Genomic DNA, 20,497 nt, shown 5'->3' with positions numbered 1-20,497 from the left:
CTGGCTCTTATCTCTGGAACAAGTTACTAGATCACATTCGAACATGCTCTAAACTTTCTACTTTCAAAAGTTTACCCAAGACCCATTTTTTCACTTGTTCTTTTGTTAATTAATTTGCTTTCTTTGTAAAGCGCCTTAAGCAGTGACTTTTGTCTACTGATTAGGCGCTATATAAGTCTCATTTATAATTATTATCATTTCCTGTAGCTGTACTCGATTGCTTAGCAAAATTGCCAGAAATTTCGTACATCTTTTAAGCCCAAACCATAAATATTCTATCCTAGCATTTTGAATGGTAATGATATGAACTTTTAATTTGAAAAAAGTTGGTGATATTTTTTTCTTCAGGCATCTGGCAAGAAAAGAGCTTCAAATGTTTAAATAATATTATATATATTTTTGCAATTTATTCAAATAATTTATATCGACATCTGGAGAGGAAACTAACATTTCTAAAAAGAGTTGCTTTTTGATGAAATTCTTAATACAGAGCACATTGACAGCTAAGAATGTTTTTTTTCCCACAAATGTAACATATTTCAAAGTTACATCAACAAGAAGATTTTATAATACGATAGGGAAACAAAACATGTTGAAATAACATCTTCTATGATGACATTACAGACTATCTGTTGAGATCCACTGCACAGTTTAACCAGTCAAAATAGGTTACACTCCAATCAACAATATCTCGTGTTAGAGACAAGACACCCACGTCGGGTTTTTAACAATTACAGACTTTACAGTACTGAATAGTTTTCTCTTTAAGAAAATTGTTACGTTGCGTACGATCAAAAGATCCTTCTGAAGTTTACAGACGAGTCTCGTCATTCACAATCGACAATTCTTGACATCCTCAGCTGTGCGAGAGTACGTGAGCTTTACGAGTCGACTCTCGGCTAAAATTCTTGCCACAGATGGAGCATCGAAACGGTTTTTCTCCCGTATGGATACGCTCGTGCCGAATCAAATAGGACCGGTACACGAAAGGTTTAAAGCAGTAACTACACGATAACCTCTTCTTGGTATTGTACGGAGTTCTCGGTCGACCGACGGCACTTTGACGGGCGAGGATGGGGCCTACGTTGGAGAGGTTTGAGGGTAACGGCTGCAGTGTGGTAACAGGAACATTGACAGGCCCTGTTAGCCTTCTCGATGGCGTTCCTGATTGTAGAAATAAAAATACACAGGAAAAGCTTGTTTTGTATTTCAAAGTGCTCAGGATATCCAGTGGAAATTTCAAATATATATGGTGCTTCTTTATATACTCAAATACAGTTGTCCGAGTTTCCATTCAACAAATTTCTTAATGAAATGTTGGGAAAATTATTTTGCAATATTTGAGTCGTCACGTTTCAGGTGGTGCTGGTTTCAACAGAGGGTTGTATTGGATAAAACATTATTACTAATCATCGACGAAAGTGTCAGACAAAAATAGTTTTTACCCACAATGACCCAACAATTATTTACTAGCATACTAAAAAGTATTGTACTGTTGCCAGGTGCTTAAAACAAGCCTACATGTTGTGCAACCACAATGTCCCAAATTTTTTTTACTAGCTCATACTAAAAGGTAATGTAGTGTTGCCAGGTGCTTAAAACAAGCCTACATGTTGTGCAACCACAATGTCCCAAATTTGTTTTACTAGCTCATACTAAAAGGTAATGTACTGTTGCCAGGTGCTTAAAACCAGCCTACATGTTGTGTAACCACAATGTCTCAACAATTATTTACTAGCATGCTAAAAGGTAATGTACTGTTGCCAGGTGATTAAAACAAGCCTACATGTTATGTAAGGTTGACTTACATGGAAGGAAACCACGCAATGACCAAACTTTTGTACATATTGTTGAATTATTACACAGTTCCAACTAGTCGGATATACAGCTACGGTTTCCATATACGTCCGTATTCTCCGGACATGTCTACTATTTTTTAACCTTGCTGTACGCGAGGGTCGGGTGGATTTACAAAATTTTCAAAGAAATTCGCCATATTTAGTTAGTTCAGACAAAGTTGAAATAAATTAAGGTGGAAAAAAATTTCTTCACTGGTGACTGGTTGTGAATAGTAAGTCAGGCTTCAACCATTCTGATTTACAAGGCGGATTATTTCGTTACAATTTTTTATGTCACAGCGGTAGGATCCTTCAAAACCACAGAGGAGAATGACACAGACCTGCACTCAGACCGTGATAAAGTTTCCTATCTTCAGATACTAAAATACAGCAACTCAAGATACAGGCTGCTTACTAGGGAACAAGTACATGTACCCTTATGATAATTTAGTCAAAACTTGTGCAGACTATGAACAGGTCAATTGTGAAGAATATCCATGAGAAATCTATTCAGCATTTTAGTGTGAATGAAATTAGTAATAGGTATGGTTGGCCAAAGAGGACAAAAATGGTCACTGAAAACAGACATATGCCAATATATATACGAAGGGGAAGGGGATACCTCCTCCCATAAATCCCACTACCGGAGGGTTGGGGTGGGGGGGGGACACTCCTCCCAGTGTACCCTTTCATCATGCCACTCAATCCACCACTGGACGGTTGCCAAGATGATGATTGACGGTACAAATTGGGGTTACCAAACAAAAACAGTTTGAATACCAGAGGTATAACATGTTGGTCAAAATGACACAAAGATACAATCGAAAGCTAAAGAGACATACAGACAATTGCCAGATGCTAGAGCGAGGTTAATACGGTAATGCATAGGTTATATGAGGTGAGGGAGTACGCGCTGTGAATTTTGATAACTTCCTGCTTAGATCTCAAACTTATCCCTTGGTGATTCAGGACGTGATTCCCCCAGGCTAGTTATGAATCCTACTTTCTCAGTTGTTAACCCTTTGGTGATCAATGTTGTGATTTCCCAAGGTTAGTTGTCTAATATCACCCAATATATCCTCCCAAGTTATTGACGATTAAATTGCTCATTGGCTGATTTGATTGCACATTGGCTGATTTGAATGCAACTGATTGCATCCTGGTTGAATTGATTGCAACTGATTTCATCTTGGCTGATTTGGTTGCAGCTGATCGCATCTTGGCTGATTTGGTTGCAACTGATTGCATCTATTTGATTGCAACTGATTGATTCTTTGCTGATTTGATTGCAACCTATTGCATCTTGGTTGATTTGATTGCAACTGTTTTCATCTTGGCTGATTTGATTGCAACCGATTGCATCTCCGCTGATTTGATAGCAACCGATTGCATCTTGGCTGATTTGATTGCAACTGATCGAATCTTGGCTGATTTGATTGCAACCGGTTGCATCTATTTGATTGCAACTGATTGCATCTTGGCTGATTTGATTGCAACAAATCTAATCTTGGTTGATTTGATTGCAACCGGTTAATTTGATTGCAACTGATTGCATTTATTTGATTGCAACTGATCTTATCTTGTCTGATTTGATTGCAACCAGTTGCATCTTGGTTGATTTGATTGCAACTGATTGCATCTATTTGATGCATCTTGGTTGATTTGATTGCAACTGATTGCATCTTGGCTGATTTGAGTGCAACTGATCGCATCTTAGTTGATTTGATTGCAACTGTTTTCATCGTGGCTGATTTGATAGTAATTGGTTGCATCTTGGCTGATTTGATTACAATCGACTGCCCATTGACCGAAAACTAGTAAACACTAGTAAACACACAGACAGTAATGAAATAAATGCCAAGAAGGAGGTGTAACGTCAGTGTCAGATTCCAGCAAAAGAAACTGTTTACTCATCAAAATATCTGTTTTCCATTATAACCGAGCTTGTGACCCACTGTGCAAGCGTGGCAACACCTTTGTTTGGGTTGGACCTTAAACTAGTTTGAGAAGCCCAGACCCAAACTGACAGGCACAACAAATTACTGATTGGCACTTGAAATAAAGAGGATCTTCCTGCACGGTGCAATATGGAAGTGTTCCTGACCTAAGAAGGACAGGATTCTACGAAGTGTGTCAAGGACCATTTTGATGGTAAATGAAGAAAAATCATCAATCTAGATGTACATTTTATACACATTCTGTTTTATTTCCCCACAGTAAAAAACATGCACACGTAATACCAACAACATACCAATGGATTAAAAAAAAATGGTTTATATATTAAAATTGCTTTTGTATTCATTTTAAAATTGCTTTGTATTCATTTTAAAATATTGACAAGAAATAAGGGAAATATGTTTCTTTCATTCTTCACGGTCGAAAACTTCAGGTATCGACCGACTGCAAGAAAGTTCCACGACTCTTTAGACCACATACAAGAAAGATACAAAAATATTAAAACAAGGAAATGCAACATCTCCGAGAAACAGGAAGTGAACATTGAAAATTTTTCTATCATGATTAATGCTCACTGGTGCACAAGTGTTCATCAACTTCCTCTCCAGCAGACAACCCCTCCACTCCGCTCATTCATCTATTTTGCATATATAAGTTAGTTCTTGATTTCCACCCCAAGGACAGGTTCTTCTACGTTGTGCCTCCGTTGGTGCATTTTGCAGTGGTACGCCTGACCGAATCCCTTGCCGCAGATGGAACAGACGAACGGCTTTTCTCCGGTGTGGACCCGTTCGTGTCGAATGACGTGGCCACGCGATATAAACGCCTTGTGGCAAAACTGACATTTGAAACTCCCTGCTCTCTCGTGATAACGTTCGTGCAACTTCAACTTTGGAACGTCTGCGACAGGTTTACCGCAGTACTTGCACGACAAGAACGGGGACGATTGGACGAACGAGGGGGGGTCATGTGACTGAACGCCCCTGTGCATAAACGACCCATCTGAACCGGGTGCGGCTTCTGGGTTCGGTGGACGTCTCGTGGGCATTTGCTTGCGCTTCCTCGTCTTCCCGGCTCTGGGCGTGGTCGCGATTATGCTGACGTTTCCGATAGGGTAAAGTCCTGAACAATGAAACAGAGAATTGTGGTTTTAGTACATAGAGTTGTTAGTAATCCCTGCTCATGAGATAGACACAGCAAAAATGGATGAGCATAGAAAACAAAGCTTTAAGTGCAGATCACTAATCCGTGCGCTAACATAATAAAGAGCTGTTTCTTTACACCTTATTGTATTGGCCACACAAACTATGGGCTGCTCTCTTAGGGATGGGGGACATGGTGAGGTGGGGGTGTGCAATTGCCGCTGATGGAGAAGATAATAGTTCTGTAGAAAAGCATATTTAATTGGTAACAGCAAGTGGGAAAATGGGAGGAAGGTGGGGGAATGGTGGTGCAAGGAACAATATGCTTGTCTTTTGTAGTATTAACCCCATTCACCCTCCCCCACCCTCCCAACATATGATGAGGGTCATAAAACTTTGCGATTTACCCTGATATATCCTCTTCTTAATCTTATATCTGACCTAAGCATCTGGGTGTATTTACTAGGTTAATCATAAAAATTGACAGGATTTGTAAGTATTTTGACAGTTCAAGAAATGCACTGCAACAAACTTCTTGACAGGGGATTGCCTTCAGATCAATTTAAGAACAAAAAAATGAAGCCCCTTTGACTGATCTGATTATCTTAAACTAAGTTTGAGCACTTAAAACTTCAAATCTGGTCCATTTTTCATGTTGATACCCTTCAAACTTCATGTTTTCCCACAATGGAGAGCTGAAACCCACTCAGCTTAGACCGCTTCCAGAGGCTGCGACAACTTGTCCTCAGTTTTTCACATAAAATTGTAGTAACACTACATAATATGATCAAAGCCACTCTTGGAAGATTAATGTGTGTGGGAGGGGGTGAGGGGGGGAGGGGAGGTGGAGTATTAGATTCTAGGCTTTCTTGAGAAAATTCCCCACATGTAATGACAGAGGTATCCCATCTTCAAGTAAAGGATGCCTTTCAAGTTTAACATGATATATATAGTTCAAGTAAACAAAAATGAGTGTTAATTATCTTTCTATAAATCTATTCAGAATATTTGGTACTTCTGCAAGGGGTTGGTGCTGTCATTTACTGTAGGAAGGTGGTTGCAGCTAAAATGAGGATTGTGGGAGGGGAAGTGTGTCCTGATCAGCTGTAATGTTGTAAAAAATGTTTATAGACATAGCTAATGCCATCACTTACATTAAGTTTGGGATGGGAGGTAAGACATAGGATTTTAGGTTTGGGGGGTTGGGGGGAGGGTGGGGATGGGGAGCAGGTCAAATACAACTTGACATTGGAAAACTGAGATATAAGTAATGACACGGTTGACCCTCAAAAAAATGATCTTTTCCCAAGCCTCCCAAGTAATGCAATCACTGAATCCTGTTTGGGTCACAAACGCTACTCTTTGCACTGGTACAGGTTTGATTGACGTACGTTGTCAGAGGCCTTTGCCGACCTGTCCAGCCAACTACTGCATGGTACCCTGAGACCAAATGGCCAACTATACAACAATATTATAGTCAGTAAATACAGTCTTCACTTTTCAAAAAGGTACAGTGAAGCTTCGATATGTTTTGAGAAAAGTAAAAAAAAAAATTAAAAAAAAAAAATCTCTGATAGGAGAGAAAAGCAATTTAGTTTGGCGGCTTGAAAATTTTGAAGTAAATATCACCACTTTTAATAGAACCACTCTTACATCAAACAAACTTTTACTTAAGGGGAGAATTTCACAGTACTTTAACTCAAATGCCCCTTCTTTTTTAACAAAGAAAAGAAGATTGAATTGGAGGGGCACCACCATTTTTTAAGGAAGGGGGGCACAATACTTGTGTCCTGTAACTTTCTACACATGATTGTGGAAAAGATAGGCTTCCACAGATTGGATGAGAGGCCCAAAGTCTGAACGGGGGGTGGGGGGGGGGGGCTGTACCACCTAGCTGGCTATGAGCCAGGTGCGGGCTCAAGTCTCCTTGAAATAGGTATGTAGATGGTTAGACAAAATAAAGAAAGAAAACAAAGGAGACCAATGCGTATGTTTGTAACAAATTTCGAACGTCAATACTTTATTTTTCCTCAATACAGTACATGAAAAATGACCTTGGACAGCTTTTCCTTTTTTAAGTTTTTAAAGCTTGAGATTTGGGAAGGAAGACATTTTGTGTCAATTAAGGTCATTGCTTATTTCCATAATGGGGCATGAGAGGGTGGTGGGGGGGGGGGGGGGGAGGGAGCAGGCAATAACTATTCAAGTTATATGTCACACATTTGTCTTCTTGTTCTGGGCTTCTCATATCCTTGGAGTGGAAAGTGTATACATGGTTTATTACACTATAAAGACAAGCATGGAGGAAAGATGAGAAAGAGAAGGGGATGGGAGGGGGAGGGCGAGGGGAGGGCGGGGGGGGTAAATTACTGCACTTTACCTACATTGCTAGAATAATCAGTTTATTTCCAAAAGACATAAGATTCCAGTTTACAAGTCATAGTAATAGGACTGTCTTTATACAGACCGCTTGTGCAATAAGGTATTTCAACACTGTACATAAGAACAGGGACTATAGATATTCAGTCTGTATATGAACAGTATATTCAAAATATGACTAAAAATGCCCCCAATTTTTTATCAATTTCCAAAGGTAAAATATTTGCTCTGACGACAGTACAGGTTGATATCAAGTAATAATGTAAATATACATTATAATTTACAGTATGAATTCCTAATTTTTGCACAATTTAAAAGTTCCAGAATGTAATGGATGGATTACTTAGTTACTTTAAAACCCTGGGATCAGAGAAGCATGAGAACATTAATGACTTAAAACATTAATTACACATCAAATATCTCTTGATGGGGCAACTTTTCTTCAGAGTATTGTTACCAACAGGTCAATTATCAGTTTTGTAGTCCTTCACCTTGGAAAGCCACTCAACCCCCCTCCCTTCCCACCTTCACTACCAGTGCCATGGTCGAGTGGATACTGGCAGTGGCATTAGAAGCAATGAAACCCATCATCTGGGTGGTTTGGAGTTCGAGCACCGGCCGGTTAAAGTAAAGGTGGGTTTTTCATCCAGGACAAATCCACACTTAACTCATCAGAAATGATTTTCCAAATTTTGTAATGCTTGTCCAAAAAAGTAGAAAATTTGAAAATGGATACAACTACTCAACATGAAGTGTAAGTCACAAGTCATATGGCTTCTACCAACTGGCTGTATGGTGTCGTAAAGAGAGCTGCCTTTAATACTGGCTGGTATAACATTCTTGTTCGAGTACGGAGAGAGATGGATTAACCAGGGCTGTTAAACGTAGCCCACTGATTAGCATATTGCTGGAGGGAACAAAGTTGTTTGGAAACAGACATAAAACTAGAAACAAAGCAAACTAGAACAGTAAAATCGATAAAAGACTCTTTTCATCTCCATTTTCCAGGAACACATATTAGGCACCAGTCAAATGATACTGGATTCCGATGGTCTTCTTGATTCGTAGTTTTCTGTGTGGTTAAGGCCGAACCCACAGACTGATGCACCATGATGAGTCAAACCTGATGCACCACTGATGCACCATGGTTAGGTTGGTAGAAGGATCACATCAAATGCATAGTGCAAAACATAGCGCTTAAACGTAAATAGCGGCCTTCTCTGCGAAAGAGTCATTGTTTGAAATGTGTCTTTTGGTGTAATTTACAGCTCGTCTCCCTCGCAAATCCCTTGTGACAGATGTTGCACTTGAAGGGCTTGTCGCCCGTGTGGGTTCTCTCGTGACGGTTCACGTCCGACATGGACTGGAACGGCTGTCCGCAGAACTGACACTTGTAGCGACCGACGCGTCTGTGATACTTTTCATGCGTCCTGAGCTTTTGCAACTCGCTAAACTGTTTCCCGCAGATTCCGCAGAACCTCGAGAAGGTCGTGGAATTACCCAGTGCGTAATTTTTCATCCTAGCTAGCTGGTTTGGGACTTTGGTGGCGGCAGCCGGTTGGAAATTGAAGTCAGGGTGAGCCAATCCTAAGAAGGAAACAGAGAGAGAGGCACGGAAGAGTTATCTTTGATCATCGGATTTCGGATGACTTCACTAAAACAATGCATTGTGTCTTCAAACGAAACACACGATTGATCGCTGACGGTCACTGCGGGGAGGGCATCGTACTGCATTGCTAAGATGTGTATGCAACCCAAAAATAAACAGAACTCTCAGTTTTAAACTTGGAAGGAAAAGTATGGAAAAATATTGAAAGAAAAAAAGCTTTTCTTGAAGGGTTCTACAATTAGATCTTCGAGTCAGATATACATTTCGTTACTCAAAATATCATCAGCAGCGATGTGAATGGAAACATGTGTGCTGCTGCAATTTTAGCAGTAACCGGGTACACAGGTGGGAGACACCCACACCATCTAGGAATAGAGGAATGGGGACTGAAGGGGGATGGTGGGAGGGCGCGGAGGGTAGGTGGAAGAAATTGCAGTTTATTTTTATTAATTATTATAAGTAGTGTGTACAAATATATACAGTTAAAACTTTATATTTGACATTTCATTGGAGTGTAGATATGAGTGGGCCACTGTGGAGAGGTACCTTAGTAGGTGGCTGAATAATTTCCAGAGCTACAAGTTCAATAAAGTTCTGCATACATCAAAGGTGTTTTAGCTTTTGAAGTGAGTCTTTTCATGTATCCTACAGTTTGTTTCTCTAGCAAATCTCTTGTCACAGAAGTTACACCTAAACGGCTTGTCGCCGGTGTGCGTTCTCTCGTGACGTTTCACGTCCGACATGGACTGAAACGGTTGTTCGCAGAACTGACACTTGTATCGACCAATGCGTTCGTGATATTTTTCGTGCGTCCGGAGTTTTTGCAGCTGGTCAAACTGTTTCCCGCAAAATCCGCAGAATCTCGAGAACGAGGCTACGGTCGCTCCGGCTACAGATGTTTTCTTTCTCACTGGCTCGATAAGGGCTTTGACGGTGACAGCCTGTTTGCTGATTGGTCGATAAGTGAGGTAAGATGACGAATCAGAGTTTGCCAATCCTAAGAAGGAAACAGAGATGCACGGAATATAGTTACAGTGTCGTCTTCATTTTCTCATCGGGTTTCACAACTTAGATAATTAAACCAGCCAGCCACCAAGAAAACAGTTTGACAAACAACTACAAAGAACTCCTTTTAACGTAGAAGAGAACAAGGGGGTGGAGGAGGGTGGGGGGTACAGTGAGCTTAAGACCATTACGAGTCGTTCCAAAGAATTACGCACTTGAAAAATGATTTATGTACTAGCCCAAGAACTGAAAGTATCGGTGTGACTTTTACCTTAAGACAAGCGAGGAGGGGCCGGGAGGGGGTGGGGGGTGCTGAGGATGTGGTTGCACAATGCCAACCACAGTCACTTAAAAAAAAAACCATAGACGTTGACAAAGGACTATGCAGCTTTTTTCCAAAGAAAATGTTAGTGTCTCTTTTACCACAACTTGCTAGAGACGGGAATGAGGGGGGAATGCACAGTGAAATTTGAGGTAAAGCAGCTTCGGGGAGGGGTAAACAATTCAGTTCCAAATTAAAGGCAGAGATTAATTATAATCAAAACACTGAAAAAAGGGTCTAATAAGGTACACAAGGTTCTATTGGTGAAATAATCCCTGTGGTTTTATATTATAAAGATATCAAAACATAACATGATATGTGATATGAGGAAACTCTTTTCAAATAATTTACCTAAGTAATTAAATAACAGAAGCCCGAGTGTAAGCATATTTTCTTGCCAGTACCTTGCAGTAATGCTGCTGTTGATACTTAATGCAGCTAAGAGTACCTCGTAACACCTTGATTACATTGTTTTATTTTGTTTTCTATATCGATAGTTGACAAATGCCTGATTTTTCTTTTTTGATTTTACGTAAGATTCCATCAAACAAGCGTCTATGGCAGGGTTCCCCTAACTTTATCCCCCCAGGAACCCCCTGTGGATGTCAGAGTTATCCAAGAACCCCAACTTTCGAGACACCATCTGAGTCATTATTGTACTATATACGCATAACAGTGTTTCTTAAAAGATCGAGTTCATAGTGTAATATTGTAGACTTTTGTACATTACTAAATTATATGATATATCAGATTTTAATTCAACAAAAAGTACTCTTGTTTTGACTTTCAGAAACGTCTCACGAATCCCCTGGGATGGACTCACGCACCCTCTGGGGGTTCATGCACCCCAATTAGGGAAACCCTGGTCTATGGCATTAATTTTAATATCATAAAGCATCCTGTCAAAAGGACAAGCTACAGGGCTGAAAAATCCCCTGCAGCAAGGCTGAATCAATATCAAACAATAGAGATTATATAATAGGCAGTGTCTATTGTGTGAAACTGTGCAGCAGTACAAAAGATTACCTCCTATAGATGCAGCCTAGCTGCAAGTAAGCTGCAGCCCCGTCAGTGTTCTATTCGTTTTTTGCACAAATTACATTCAGAGTTTAATATGAGCCACTCACAAATAAAGACAAAAACACCGATAACTATTGTATTATCATAACATTATTTTATTTCCTCTCGCAATGTATAAAAAGCCAAAGAAACACGGAAAAACAACACTAGTCAAAGGAATTTTCAAATGAGCATAAAGAGTAGAAGCCAAAAAGGAAACAGATATGGCAAAGAAGATCTGAAAGGAACATAAGTTTATAGATAAATGATTTGGATAGTGGACTCATAATTGACAAACGAAATTATACTTTGTTTTTAAAATAAACACATATATATCCATCATCCCAATCACCATTGCTTTACATGATAAAAAAGTTATTATAGAGATGCAACTGCTGAAAAACTTGTCACCTCTTCTAGTCCTCCCTTCCCCCCCCCCCCCCCCCCCCAAAGTAATCATCATTGAAATTATTTAGAAAAGTGCTCATGGATGAAATATCTTTATTTCAACCTGCTATGACTAATCTTTCTCTTTGGTACTGTATGTAGAGCAGATTTTGTGAGATGCAAGATCAATATTTGAATACAGGACCATTAATACTGACCAGTGGTTAATGTTAAGGTGGTATCCATAATAATGATATCCGATTCATTTGATTACGGCACCGAGGTGGTTACCAAGGGGAGCTGCAGCAAGGCTGAAACAGTATATCAAACTATTGACATTCAATTTTTCAAGAGCTTGCTTGAGGGGGGGGGGGGGGGGGGGCTTTGGTAAAGGCGAAGTTAAACAACTTTGGTTTTTTTCTTCTTTATTTTCTTACGTATGTAAAGTGGTTTCCATGACAGATGTATTCAATCATCAACTAGGACCATATTTGCTCTCTTTGGAATAATTCACAAACAAAACAGGTTACAACAGAGGCCTTAAAATGGCCAACACTTATAAAGTTTAAATCGATAGACTTTAATTATACAAAACTTAAAATTGTAAGAAAATACCTTTGCAACAAACTTTACCGCATTATATCTTTTTCTTCAACCACACTTTCATCATTATTTATCAAGGGAAAACAGGAACAAAGAGGGGGAGGGGTGGGGGGGGGGGTGACCGGACAGAAACAAGGGGTCAGAGAGAAACAATGGGACATGAGGGAGAATGGACCATGAGGGCAAAGGAGCAACAAGGGGACATGAGGGGCACAAGGGAGGGTGAGATAAGGGAAGAAAAGGGCAATAAGATCATATAGACGATAAGTATAAATAGTGATTCTCAGTTTGCACCAGTAATGCTGAAGTATTAAAGTAGCGTGTGGTACAATAGAGTTAATCCTAGAGGGAAAACTTGTTTCTAGCCCCCCAACACTCTGAAACTGTATGAAGATGTATGAAGCAACATAATACTGTGGGCCTGATGAAACCATTACAACATTTGTTTTAGTTCCTTGCTGGAAGCAATGAAACAGGTTGGCGTGTGTGTGAGAGCGTCTGTGACACTAGCTTGAGTCCGCGATAACTCAACAACGGAGTGATGAACATTTGCACATGTATGTACTTGCCGCATAGGTTTATTATCGTGTACACTTGTACACATCGTTTTACATTTGTTTTAATCGGTGTATTAAATTAGGCTTACTGTAGAACTGTTTGTGTACATTCTAGGCTTACAGTACAACTGCACTCACAATACGACCACCATAAGGCAAAGTGTCAATTGGATGGAAAACAAATATAAAAAATAACAATTACAGGGAATGAAAATGATTCACCAAGTTCTAGTTGGAATAGGGAATGAAAGGCTGAAACAGGATATAGAATATTTAAAGAAATATTCCTTTAAAAAAAAAAAAAAAAACCTTTTCAAAAATCAAATTGATGACTAACATAATTAAACATTAAAATTATACCTCATATACCAACTAGTCTCTATATTATTTGAACAAATGTAACTACAAGTTTTCAGACATAATTGAAGGTCATGTACTAAAGCATCTGCTGAACAGAGCTTCCCCCCCCCCCCCCAAAAAAAAAATATATATCGGGAAATAGATTGCTGTACCTAAATGTATTGTTTATTAAAATATTTCCATTTGGCCTTTGAAGTTCCCTTGCCTTATTTCTATCTGCTTACAGTTCTTCTAACACCTTGTGAAATTCAATATTTCAGATACATTTATACAAAGATTTATAGCAAGATTACAAAGTTGGCATATGTGCATGTTTATGTGACATTTTGCTTGTAAATATGATAACTTGAGAGACTCAAATCATTCATGTTTCATAGCACACTTGACACGTTGTCCTCCCCCCACAACATTAAACTTCCAACCAGAATTTCACACATTCCCCCATCCCTCTGCCCCTACCCCAACCAAAAAATAGTCATAATAATAATTAACATGAAGTATCCCCACTCCCACTGCAGGTATTGCCCGAACAACGGTGCTCCAAAAACTACTTTAACGTGAGACTAAAGTGTACTATTTGCAATATGAATGATGATCTACTATCCACGTTCAGCATACATACTAAGTTGTAAGTATGGTATCACTCATACATTATACACACACACACATGTGTATACACAAACACCCCAACTTGACTCCGTAGATTCCAGCGGCCTGCAGCATAAGAACCATAAGCTAGAATGCGCGCATCTTGTGAGGTTTCATTTAATACGGGTATGCCTAGGATAAGCCAAATAATAATAATGCCTGTAGCCTACAGTCTGATTAAACTGATGCATATTAATGGAAATATAGATCGCAAGGAATGTTAATATTCAAAGCAACAAGCCTTAACGGTGAAAGGTCATGGAATTTTACAGTTAGATCCTTGAAAGTCATGGAAAAGTCAGGCAATTATGGATCCTCAAATGCATGCAGTGTAAACCATGCATGAATGTGTACTGTGTAAACCATGACATATTGGGCGACCAAATAGTTTTCAGCCAACACTTCTGCCAGCTCAAGTTGGACATAGCAACTATGGAGTGACAACTTTGGAATCTGCCCATTTGTGTGAAGTTGATACTATGCATTCATTTCATCAACTATGATATTGGGTGATGACATACAACACTTTCATATTCCAATAAGGTAGGAACCAGAGTGCCCATTGGGCTCTTGTTTTTTCTTATCTCTTTCCCTCAGTTCGTCAGCATAGTGTTGTCCTGTATCTGTCATTTCCCCTACATACTGTATAGCACACAATACAAACACACACAACACATACAGTATGCTGTACTGAGTACATGAATATGAATTCTACAAAAGCTTGTTTGAAGCACTATCATTAACCCACTTAAAGTAGACGGCGCAACAGTTTTGCAATCATCTGGGATAAAATCAATTTCTTATCAAGATGTCATTTGTAGATTGATATTAATGACTGTTAAAGGAAATTTACTGCCCAAAAGATTTAAAATTAAAAAAAAAAAATAGGGAGAATGTGTAATATTTACTATATAAATACAGTGAACACAAATGAAGTAACTAATGCCTCTCTTAAAGGATTAGATATACAACAACTTAACAGTAAAAACCCTTGGTACAAAATAATCTTTGACTTGCAATAATTAAAAAACGAAACAGTGGAAAAAAAAAGAAGAAGAAATTTGGGCAAGATCAAGGTTTTTTCATGTCCTCAGGGAGCACAAATCAATTTGTCACTTGAAATGAGTGGCTTCATGAATCTGACATGTTTTTTTCCTAGAAAACTCTGAGGGGCAAAACTGACATTTGAAAGGCCTCTCACCTGTATGAGTTCTCTCGTGTCTTACGACGTTTTCTTTACAGTGAAAAGCTTTGTCGCAGAAACTGCAAGGAAACCGACCCTCCCTGCTGTGGTACGATTCGTGGGCTCTATATTTGGTCAGATCTATAAACTTTTTACCGCAGAACTTGCAGAACACTTGTTTTCTAGAAATATTTCCTGGGGAGGAGGAGGAGCTGGATGAGGAGGAGGAGGGTGTAACAGGGTTCCCAGGGATCTGTTGGTGGGAGAAGTTACTGGGGTCAGCCAAGGGGACCTTCCTAGTTGCACTAGAAGCAATATTTGTTAGACCACCCGGGTAATTTTGAATGCGTCTCGTCTGTGATGTGGTAGGGACGCGGCCCATTGTGCTGGAATCAAGACCATGGGGAGGAATGTGGGCTCCAGATGCACTGGGCTCAATTGGGAAACATCGGGGACGCTTTTGAGGGTCCCTCCTGAGAACTGACGAGGTTAGCTCGGCAACTGGTGGTTGTTGCAGTGGAGATAATTGCCCCCAGGGTCCTAAGACAAAGAAACAAAATAACTTTTTGTCAAAGATGGAATTTATTTCCACCAGGACAGCAGAATCTGAGACTAATTGCCTCAGAAAAAAATTTCTGTCTGGGGTAAATATAAATTATCAAATAATATTACCAAGTCAGAGCAGTACTTAACAATTACCACAAATTTCATAGAGTCGTTGTTCAGAAGGTTAACGGAATGATCGAGGTCGACCCATTGATAAACATTATCTGTTATTGGTTTTGCGGATATCAATTATCTCTGGCTCTGAAAATTGTCCATTTCTAGCCCCCTTATACTCATTGTTGACAACCTCCAAGTGCTTCAATTTCTTGAGACTATTGGGGAATTAGGGGTACAAAAATAATAACCTTTTTTTGGGGGGGGGGGGGTATTTTTTATCATAGGGGTGGAAGGTGTTTCATATGGCTGGTCTCGTGAATGCGGCGAGTGCTAGTTCGTTTGTACCGTTTGTCGCAGTACCGACACTTGTAAGGACGTTCTCCTGTGTGAACCCGTTCGTGCCTGATTAAATCTCCTTTCAAACGGAATTGTTTGTCACAGTAACTGCAAGCTAAACTACAGGCTTTTTTGTGGTAAGTTTTATGTGCGCGGTATTTCGAGAGGGTCGTGAAGGTTTTCCCGCAAGTCGGGCAACTCATTGACGCAGCGTCTACGCCGGACGGGCTATTACCCGAGGACTGGGACATTCGGCCGGCGACCATTCCAACTCGGTCCATGCGCATATTTTGAAGGACGCTAGCAGCTGAGGTATAGGAGAGACGATTAAAACTACTGCAGTTACTCTTAGGGGGAGCTATATGTGATCTGGGGGAGTTGGATTGTTGGCCCGAGTTGCACCTTTTTTGTGCAAACGTGGTGGTTTTAGGAAAAGAGGTCATCTGAGCGATTGATGGAGGCTGTTCCCAGGGCCCTAAACAAAGAAGAAAATAACAATCGTTTAACAGATGTTACAAGTTCCATTGTTCTATCCAATCTTTCTATATCCATTGTGTAGCTCACAGAAGGAATGAATCTCATTATTTCATGAAAAAAGTTAATTCCAACTTTCTCTCATTTCTCAGTCACCACAGAAAAATTTAACAGTAAAGGGTTTTAAGAACACAGGGGAGGGCAGGCTGAGGAGGAGATGGGGGGACATCAGAGTAGAGGGGATGCAAAAGTCATTTGTTATGAGACCGTAATTCCAACAGCTGCACAGCAGATAAAGTTATTGAGCTGTTTCCATGTAATAAAATTCTATGACAGCTTTGCACTATCAATTTAGCAAAGTAACCAAGACACGTTTTAACTGTTATTCACAATAAATTGCTTCTAGATTGTAATGAAGGGGGGGCCAACTGGAGTGGGGAGGTGGGTGGGGGGTACAGGCTGGGTGGAGGCATTACATCTAAGAGAGCATTTGTTCTGTAGAGAGAAAACAGTTGTTGTTCTACATGAGACAAAGGATAAATTAAAGTCATGTACTGTTCAGCCGAGTGAAGCACATAAAGCTGAACACAACATTAAAAAGCAGCTTAATGCATTGATGTTTGGCCTAGACTAATCACACTGTAACTTTAACATTTTTAGCAATATTTCCACAAGTTTTTTTTTGGTTGATAGAAACAGGCCACCAAATGCAGACAGCTTCGTTGACTTCTTATGATGCTAAGTTTTTGAAATGAGTGTCTTCGTGCATGCGACAGATGTTCTTACGGGTGTAAGACTTTTCGCAGTACTGGCACTTAAAGGGCCTTTCCCCCGTGTGAATTCTCTCATGCCTGGCCACATGCTCTTTGCAATGAAACGCTTTGCTGCAATAGCTGCAGGGGTATCTCCCTGCCCTCGCGTGATAGGCTTCGTGCGCCCTGTACTTTGTGAGCTCTGTGAAGTGTTTTCCGCAAGACTGGCAAAATATGTGAAGTGGGATGCTGCCGTGTGATGTTTTGAGGTTCATCTCATGGGATGAACTCAAAGACAGAGAAAGTTTTCTACCACTGGGGGTTTCAACAGGGTATGTTTTACTTCTACTACTACCACTGCTAACTGGCGAATTCAAGCCTATGTAAGGAGGAGCTTTAACTTCAGTTCTGTTCAGAACTGAAATTTCTGGGTAGTCTACATGTCCAATTTCTCCAAATTCACTATCCATAGCAGGAACTGAGGGGTCAAGGAATGTGTGAGGGGTATTCTGAGGTACAATTCTTCCAACACCTGGTTGACGATCAAGGGTAAATTGCGCCTCCGATCCTAGGTGAGAAAACAAAATAACTTCTGTCAGCATGTAACGTATCGGAAGTTTGTTTTTGCAAAATTTGTCTAAAAATAGTAAGAGGATATTGTTGAAGAAGGACAACTCTGCATGGATTAATTCTTTTTCCGTTTCAAGATAAAAAAAGTCCTGTAGATGAGAATTCCCACCATTTTGAAGATGCTGTAAGGTTTTAAAGAGTAATACATTCTGCAGTATTTGTACACTAGTGTAAGCTTTGATTAATCTTGAAATGGACCCGGGGACTGTGTTGTGTGGGGCAAGGAAGGGAAGGGGGGTTGCTGGGAAAAGATAATTAGGTACTTTGAGAACAACTGGGATAAAAATTAATGAAACTTTTCCCATCCATACCTCAAGGATGAAATGTTATAGTTGGAATTTACTCCTTCCAATCCCCTTTCTATTTCCCTGAGTTTTCTTCTTTCTTTTACCGAATATAAGAAAGTAGAAAACGTCTCACATTTAATTTTATGGTTTTGTTATCATGACAACCTACTGTAAGGAAAAAAACAGGGTTTTTACCTCTGAGTCATGCCTTTCTCGTTAAAAGTTTTTTTTTTAAAGGAATTTCATGATCCATATATACTACAGGAAAAACTTTTTTTTTTTTGTTGAAGAAAAAAAGCCATTTGTCATCAATTAATAAGTATATAAAAGGGGATTAAGTACAGTATCTGTCTGGAAATGCCTCAACTTTAAGACTCATCTGAGATGAATCTGACTGAAAACAAGCAGTCGTTATTAGGGTATTCCAATCAAATTTACTTTCAACTACAAAACTTTCAGTATTGGCTAAGAATCACTTACAAAATCCTGACCACAATGTTAGAAAAAGTACATCTTTGATTCATGGTATGCTCATACAATTATTCTCTTTCTCTACAGTACCTGGGCCCATCAAAATCACGCAAAACTTCTGCCATTACTCTCTGCCATTACTCTCTCCCTCTCTCCAGAGGTTCATATTTATACGATAGATCGACGACCTTTCAATAATCAATATATGTATAGGTTTCGGGCTGAGGGATTAAAATTGTGACAAAACAATGTATCATCATAAGGCACTTCTGTGTACATGTACAGTATACTGTACATTAACCTTAAAATTTGTAATGCGTCTCGGTGTGCGACTGACAACTGCTCTTTTGGGCGAATGATTTCCCGCAGATCCGACATTTGAAAGGCCTCTCGCCCGTGTGTATTCGTTCATGCCGGGCCAGATTCTCTTTGGAGTGGAAGGCCTTGTCGCACGACCCGCATGGGTAGCGGCCCACACGGCGGTGGTAGGCCTCGTGGGCCTTGTATTTTATGTCGTCTGTGAACTCTTTCCCGCAAAACTTGCAAAAGATAGTCTGGGTATTGGTATCACGGGGCCCTCCTCCTCCTCCAGCATTGCGGCCGGCTTTCGGAGGGGTACTTGGGAGAGGGGACCCTCTTTTGCGGCCCCGTGCACTGCCTCGTGTACGAGAGCCGCCTCCTCTTTTGGGACTGTTTAGTGGGTCCGCTCGGACGGGCGTGGCAGAAGACGGCTGCATAAGTAGAGGCGGGTGTTGCGGAGAAGGAAACAGTTCCCACGGTCCTAAACAAAGAAACAAAATGTGCATTTGTCAGAAGAGGTGCTCACCGAAGGAGACGTTAATGCAGATATTATATAGAATCCAGCCAACGTCCTTACGGATAGAGTTGCTTACTAGCTGAATAACCCACCCCCCAACCCCTCAAAAGGCAAAACAAGTCTTGTTTAATGTGGAAGATACGTCGAAGAAAAGAGGGATGGATATCAGTTTGGTCGGATGAACAACTTTATTGTCATAACTGCCACTATGAAGTAAAACCTTTTAAATTATTCTTTTGTAGACTTTTGCGGTTAGTACTCCCAGAGTACAAGCAGTACTGCCCACATAGCTGACAACACCGGCAAACTGAATATGCAAATTTACAGCAGCAGCTCAATGATGTCACTGTTTAGACTTGATCAAGTCTTCGGTCTTGTACATGAAGGAAAATCAAAATCCAGGAAGAATCCAAGAATATGCAAGAGTTTAGAGTTTAAACCAGGGGTGGGCAACATACGGCCCGCGGGCCACATGTGGCCCGCCAGTGATCTTTTTGCGGCCCAAGAGATGTCTCAAGAAAAAGAAAAAAATCAATCTATTTGACATCATCACAAAAAACGAGCTACCTGCTCAGAATTTATCGGCACTTATGATGATGTCAGGTACAGTAGGCCTATTATCCCCATTAATGATCAACTGTACTGTATTGACAGTATGTTTTTGTGAATACGGATTAAGTATGCACACCAACTGCTTGAAAGTCCTCGGAATCAAATATTTGAAATCAACAGCAGGTCGTTGGTTATTCATTCAAAAATGTTGCCCACCCCTGGTTTATACATCTATGCCAGACTTTGCCTCTAAGATTAACGTGTAGCTTTACTGCTGAGTGCAATCAAGTTAAAACGTGATTGCTGGAATGTCGGATGTGCAATAAAACTGCCACTTTGTGGTGAATTGGTCACAATCTGGTGATTGAAGGCTACCATACTCCATCATTAAAGGCGCCTTAATTAGTAAAAATTTACTTTCCATTCATTCTGTTTTGACTTACTCTCGATCAAAATAAACACCAGAA

The 20,497-nt window shown here is 40.1% G+C and overlaps 1 protein-coding gene across 1 annotated transcript in view; it reads right to left on the bottom strand.

The window, feature by feature from the left end:
- Positions 1–4,019: 4,019 nt before the first annotated feature.
- Positions 4,020–20,497, bottom strand: part of LOC139971885 (uncharacterized) — a 50,113-nt gene continuing 33,635 nt past the window's right edge. Inside the window, exons 15-21 of the mRNA XM_071978702.1 lie at positions 18,978–19,442; positions 17,308–17,841; positions 16,283–16,522; positions 15,067–15,588; positions 9,544–9,921; positions 8,552–8,902; positions 4,020–4,916 (exon numbers count right to left, since the gene is read on the bottom strand). Coding sequence (XP_071834803.1) covers positions 4,450–4,916; positions 8,552–8,902; positions 9,544–9,921; positions 15,067–15,588; positions 16,283–16,522; positions 17,308–17,841; positions 18,978–19,442 — 2,957 coding nt within the window. The 3' untranslated portion in view covers positions 4,020–4,449. The remainder of the gene's footprint in view (positions 4,917–8,551; positions 8,903–9,543; positions 9,922–15,066; positions 15,589–16,282; positions 16,523–17,307; positions 17,842–18,977; positions 19,443–20,497) is intronic.

Source organism: Apostichopus japonicus, chromosome 1 (assembly GCF_037975245.1).
Source record: "Apostichopus japonicus isolate 1M-3 chromosome 1, ASM3797524v1, whole genome shotgun sequence".
Classification (NCBI taxonomy): Eukaryota; Metazoa; Echinodermata; class Holothuroidea; order Aspidochirotida; family Stichopodidae; genus Apostichopus; species Apostichopus japonicus.
This window is presented reverse-complemented; position numbering and strand designations above follow the sequence as displayed.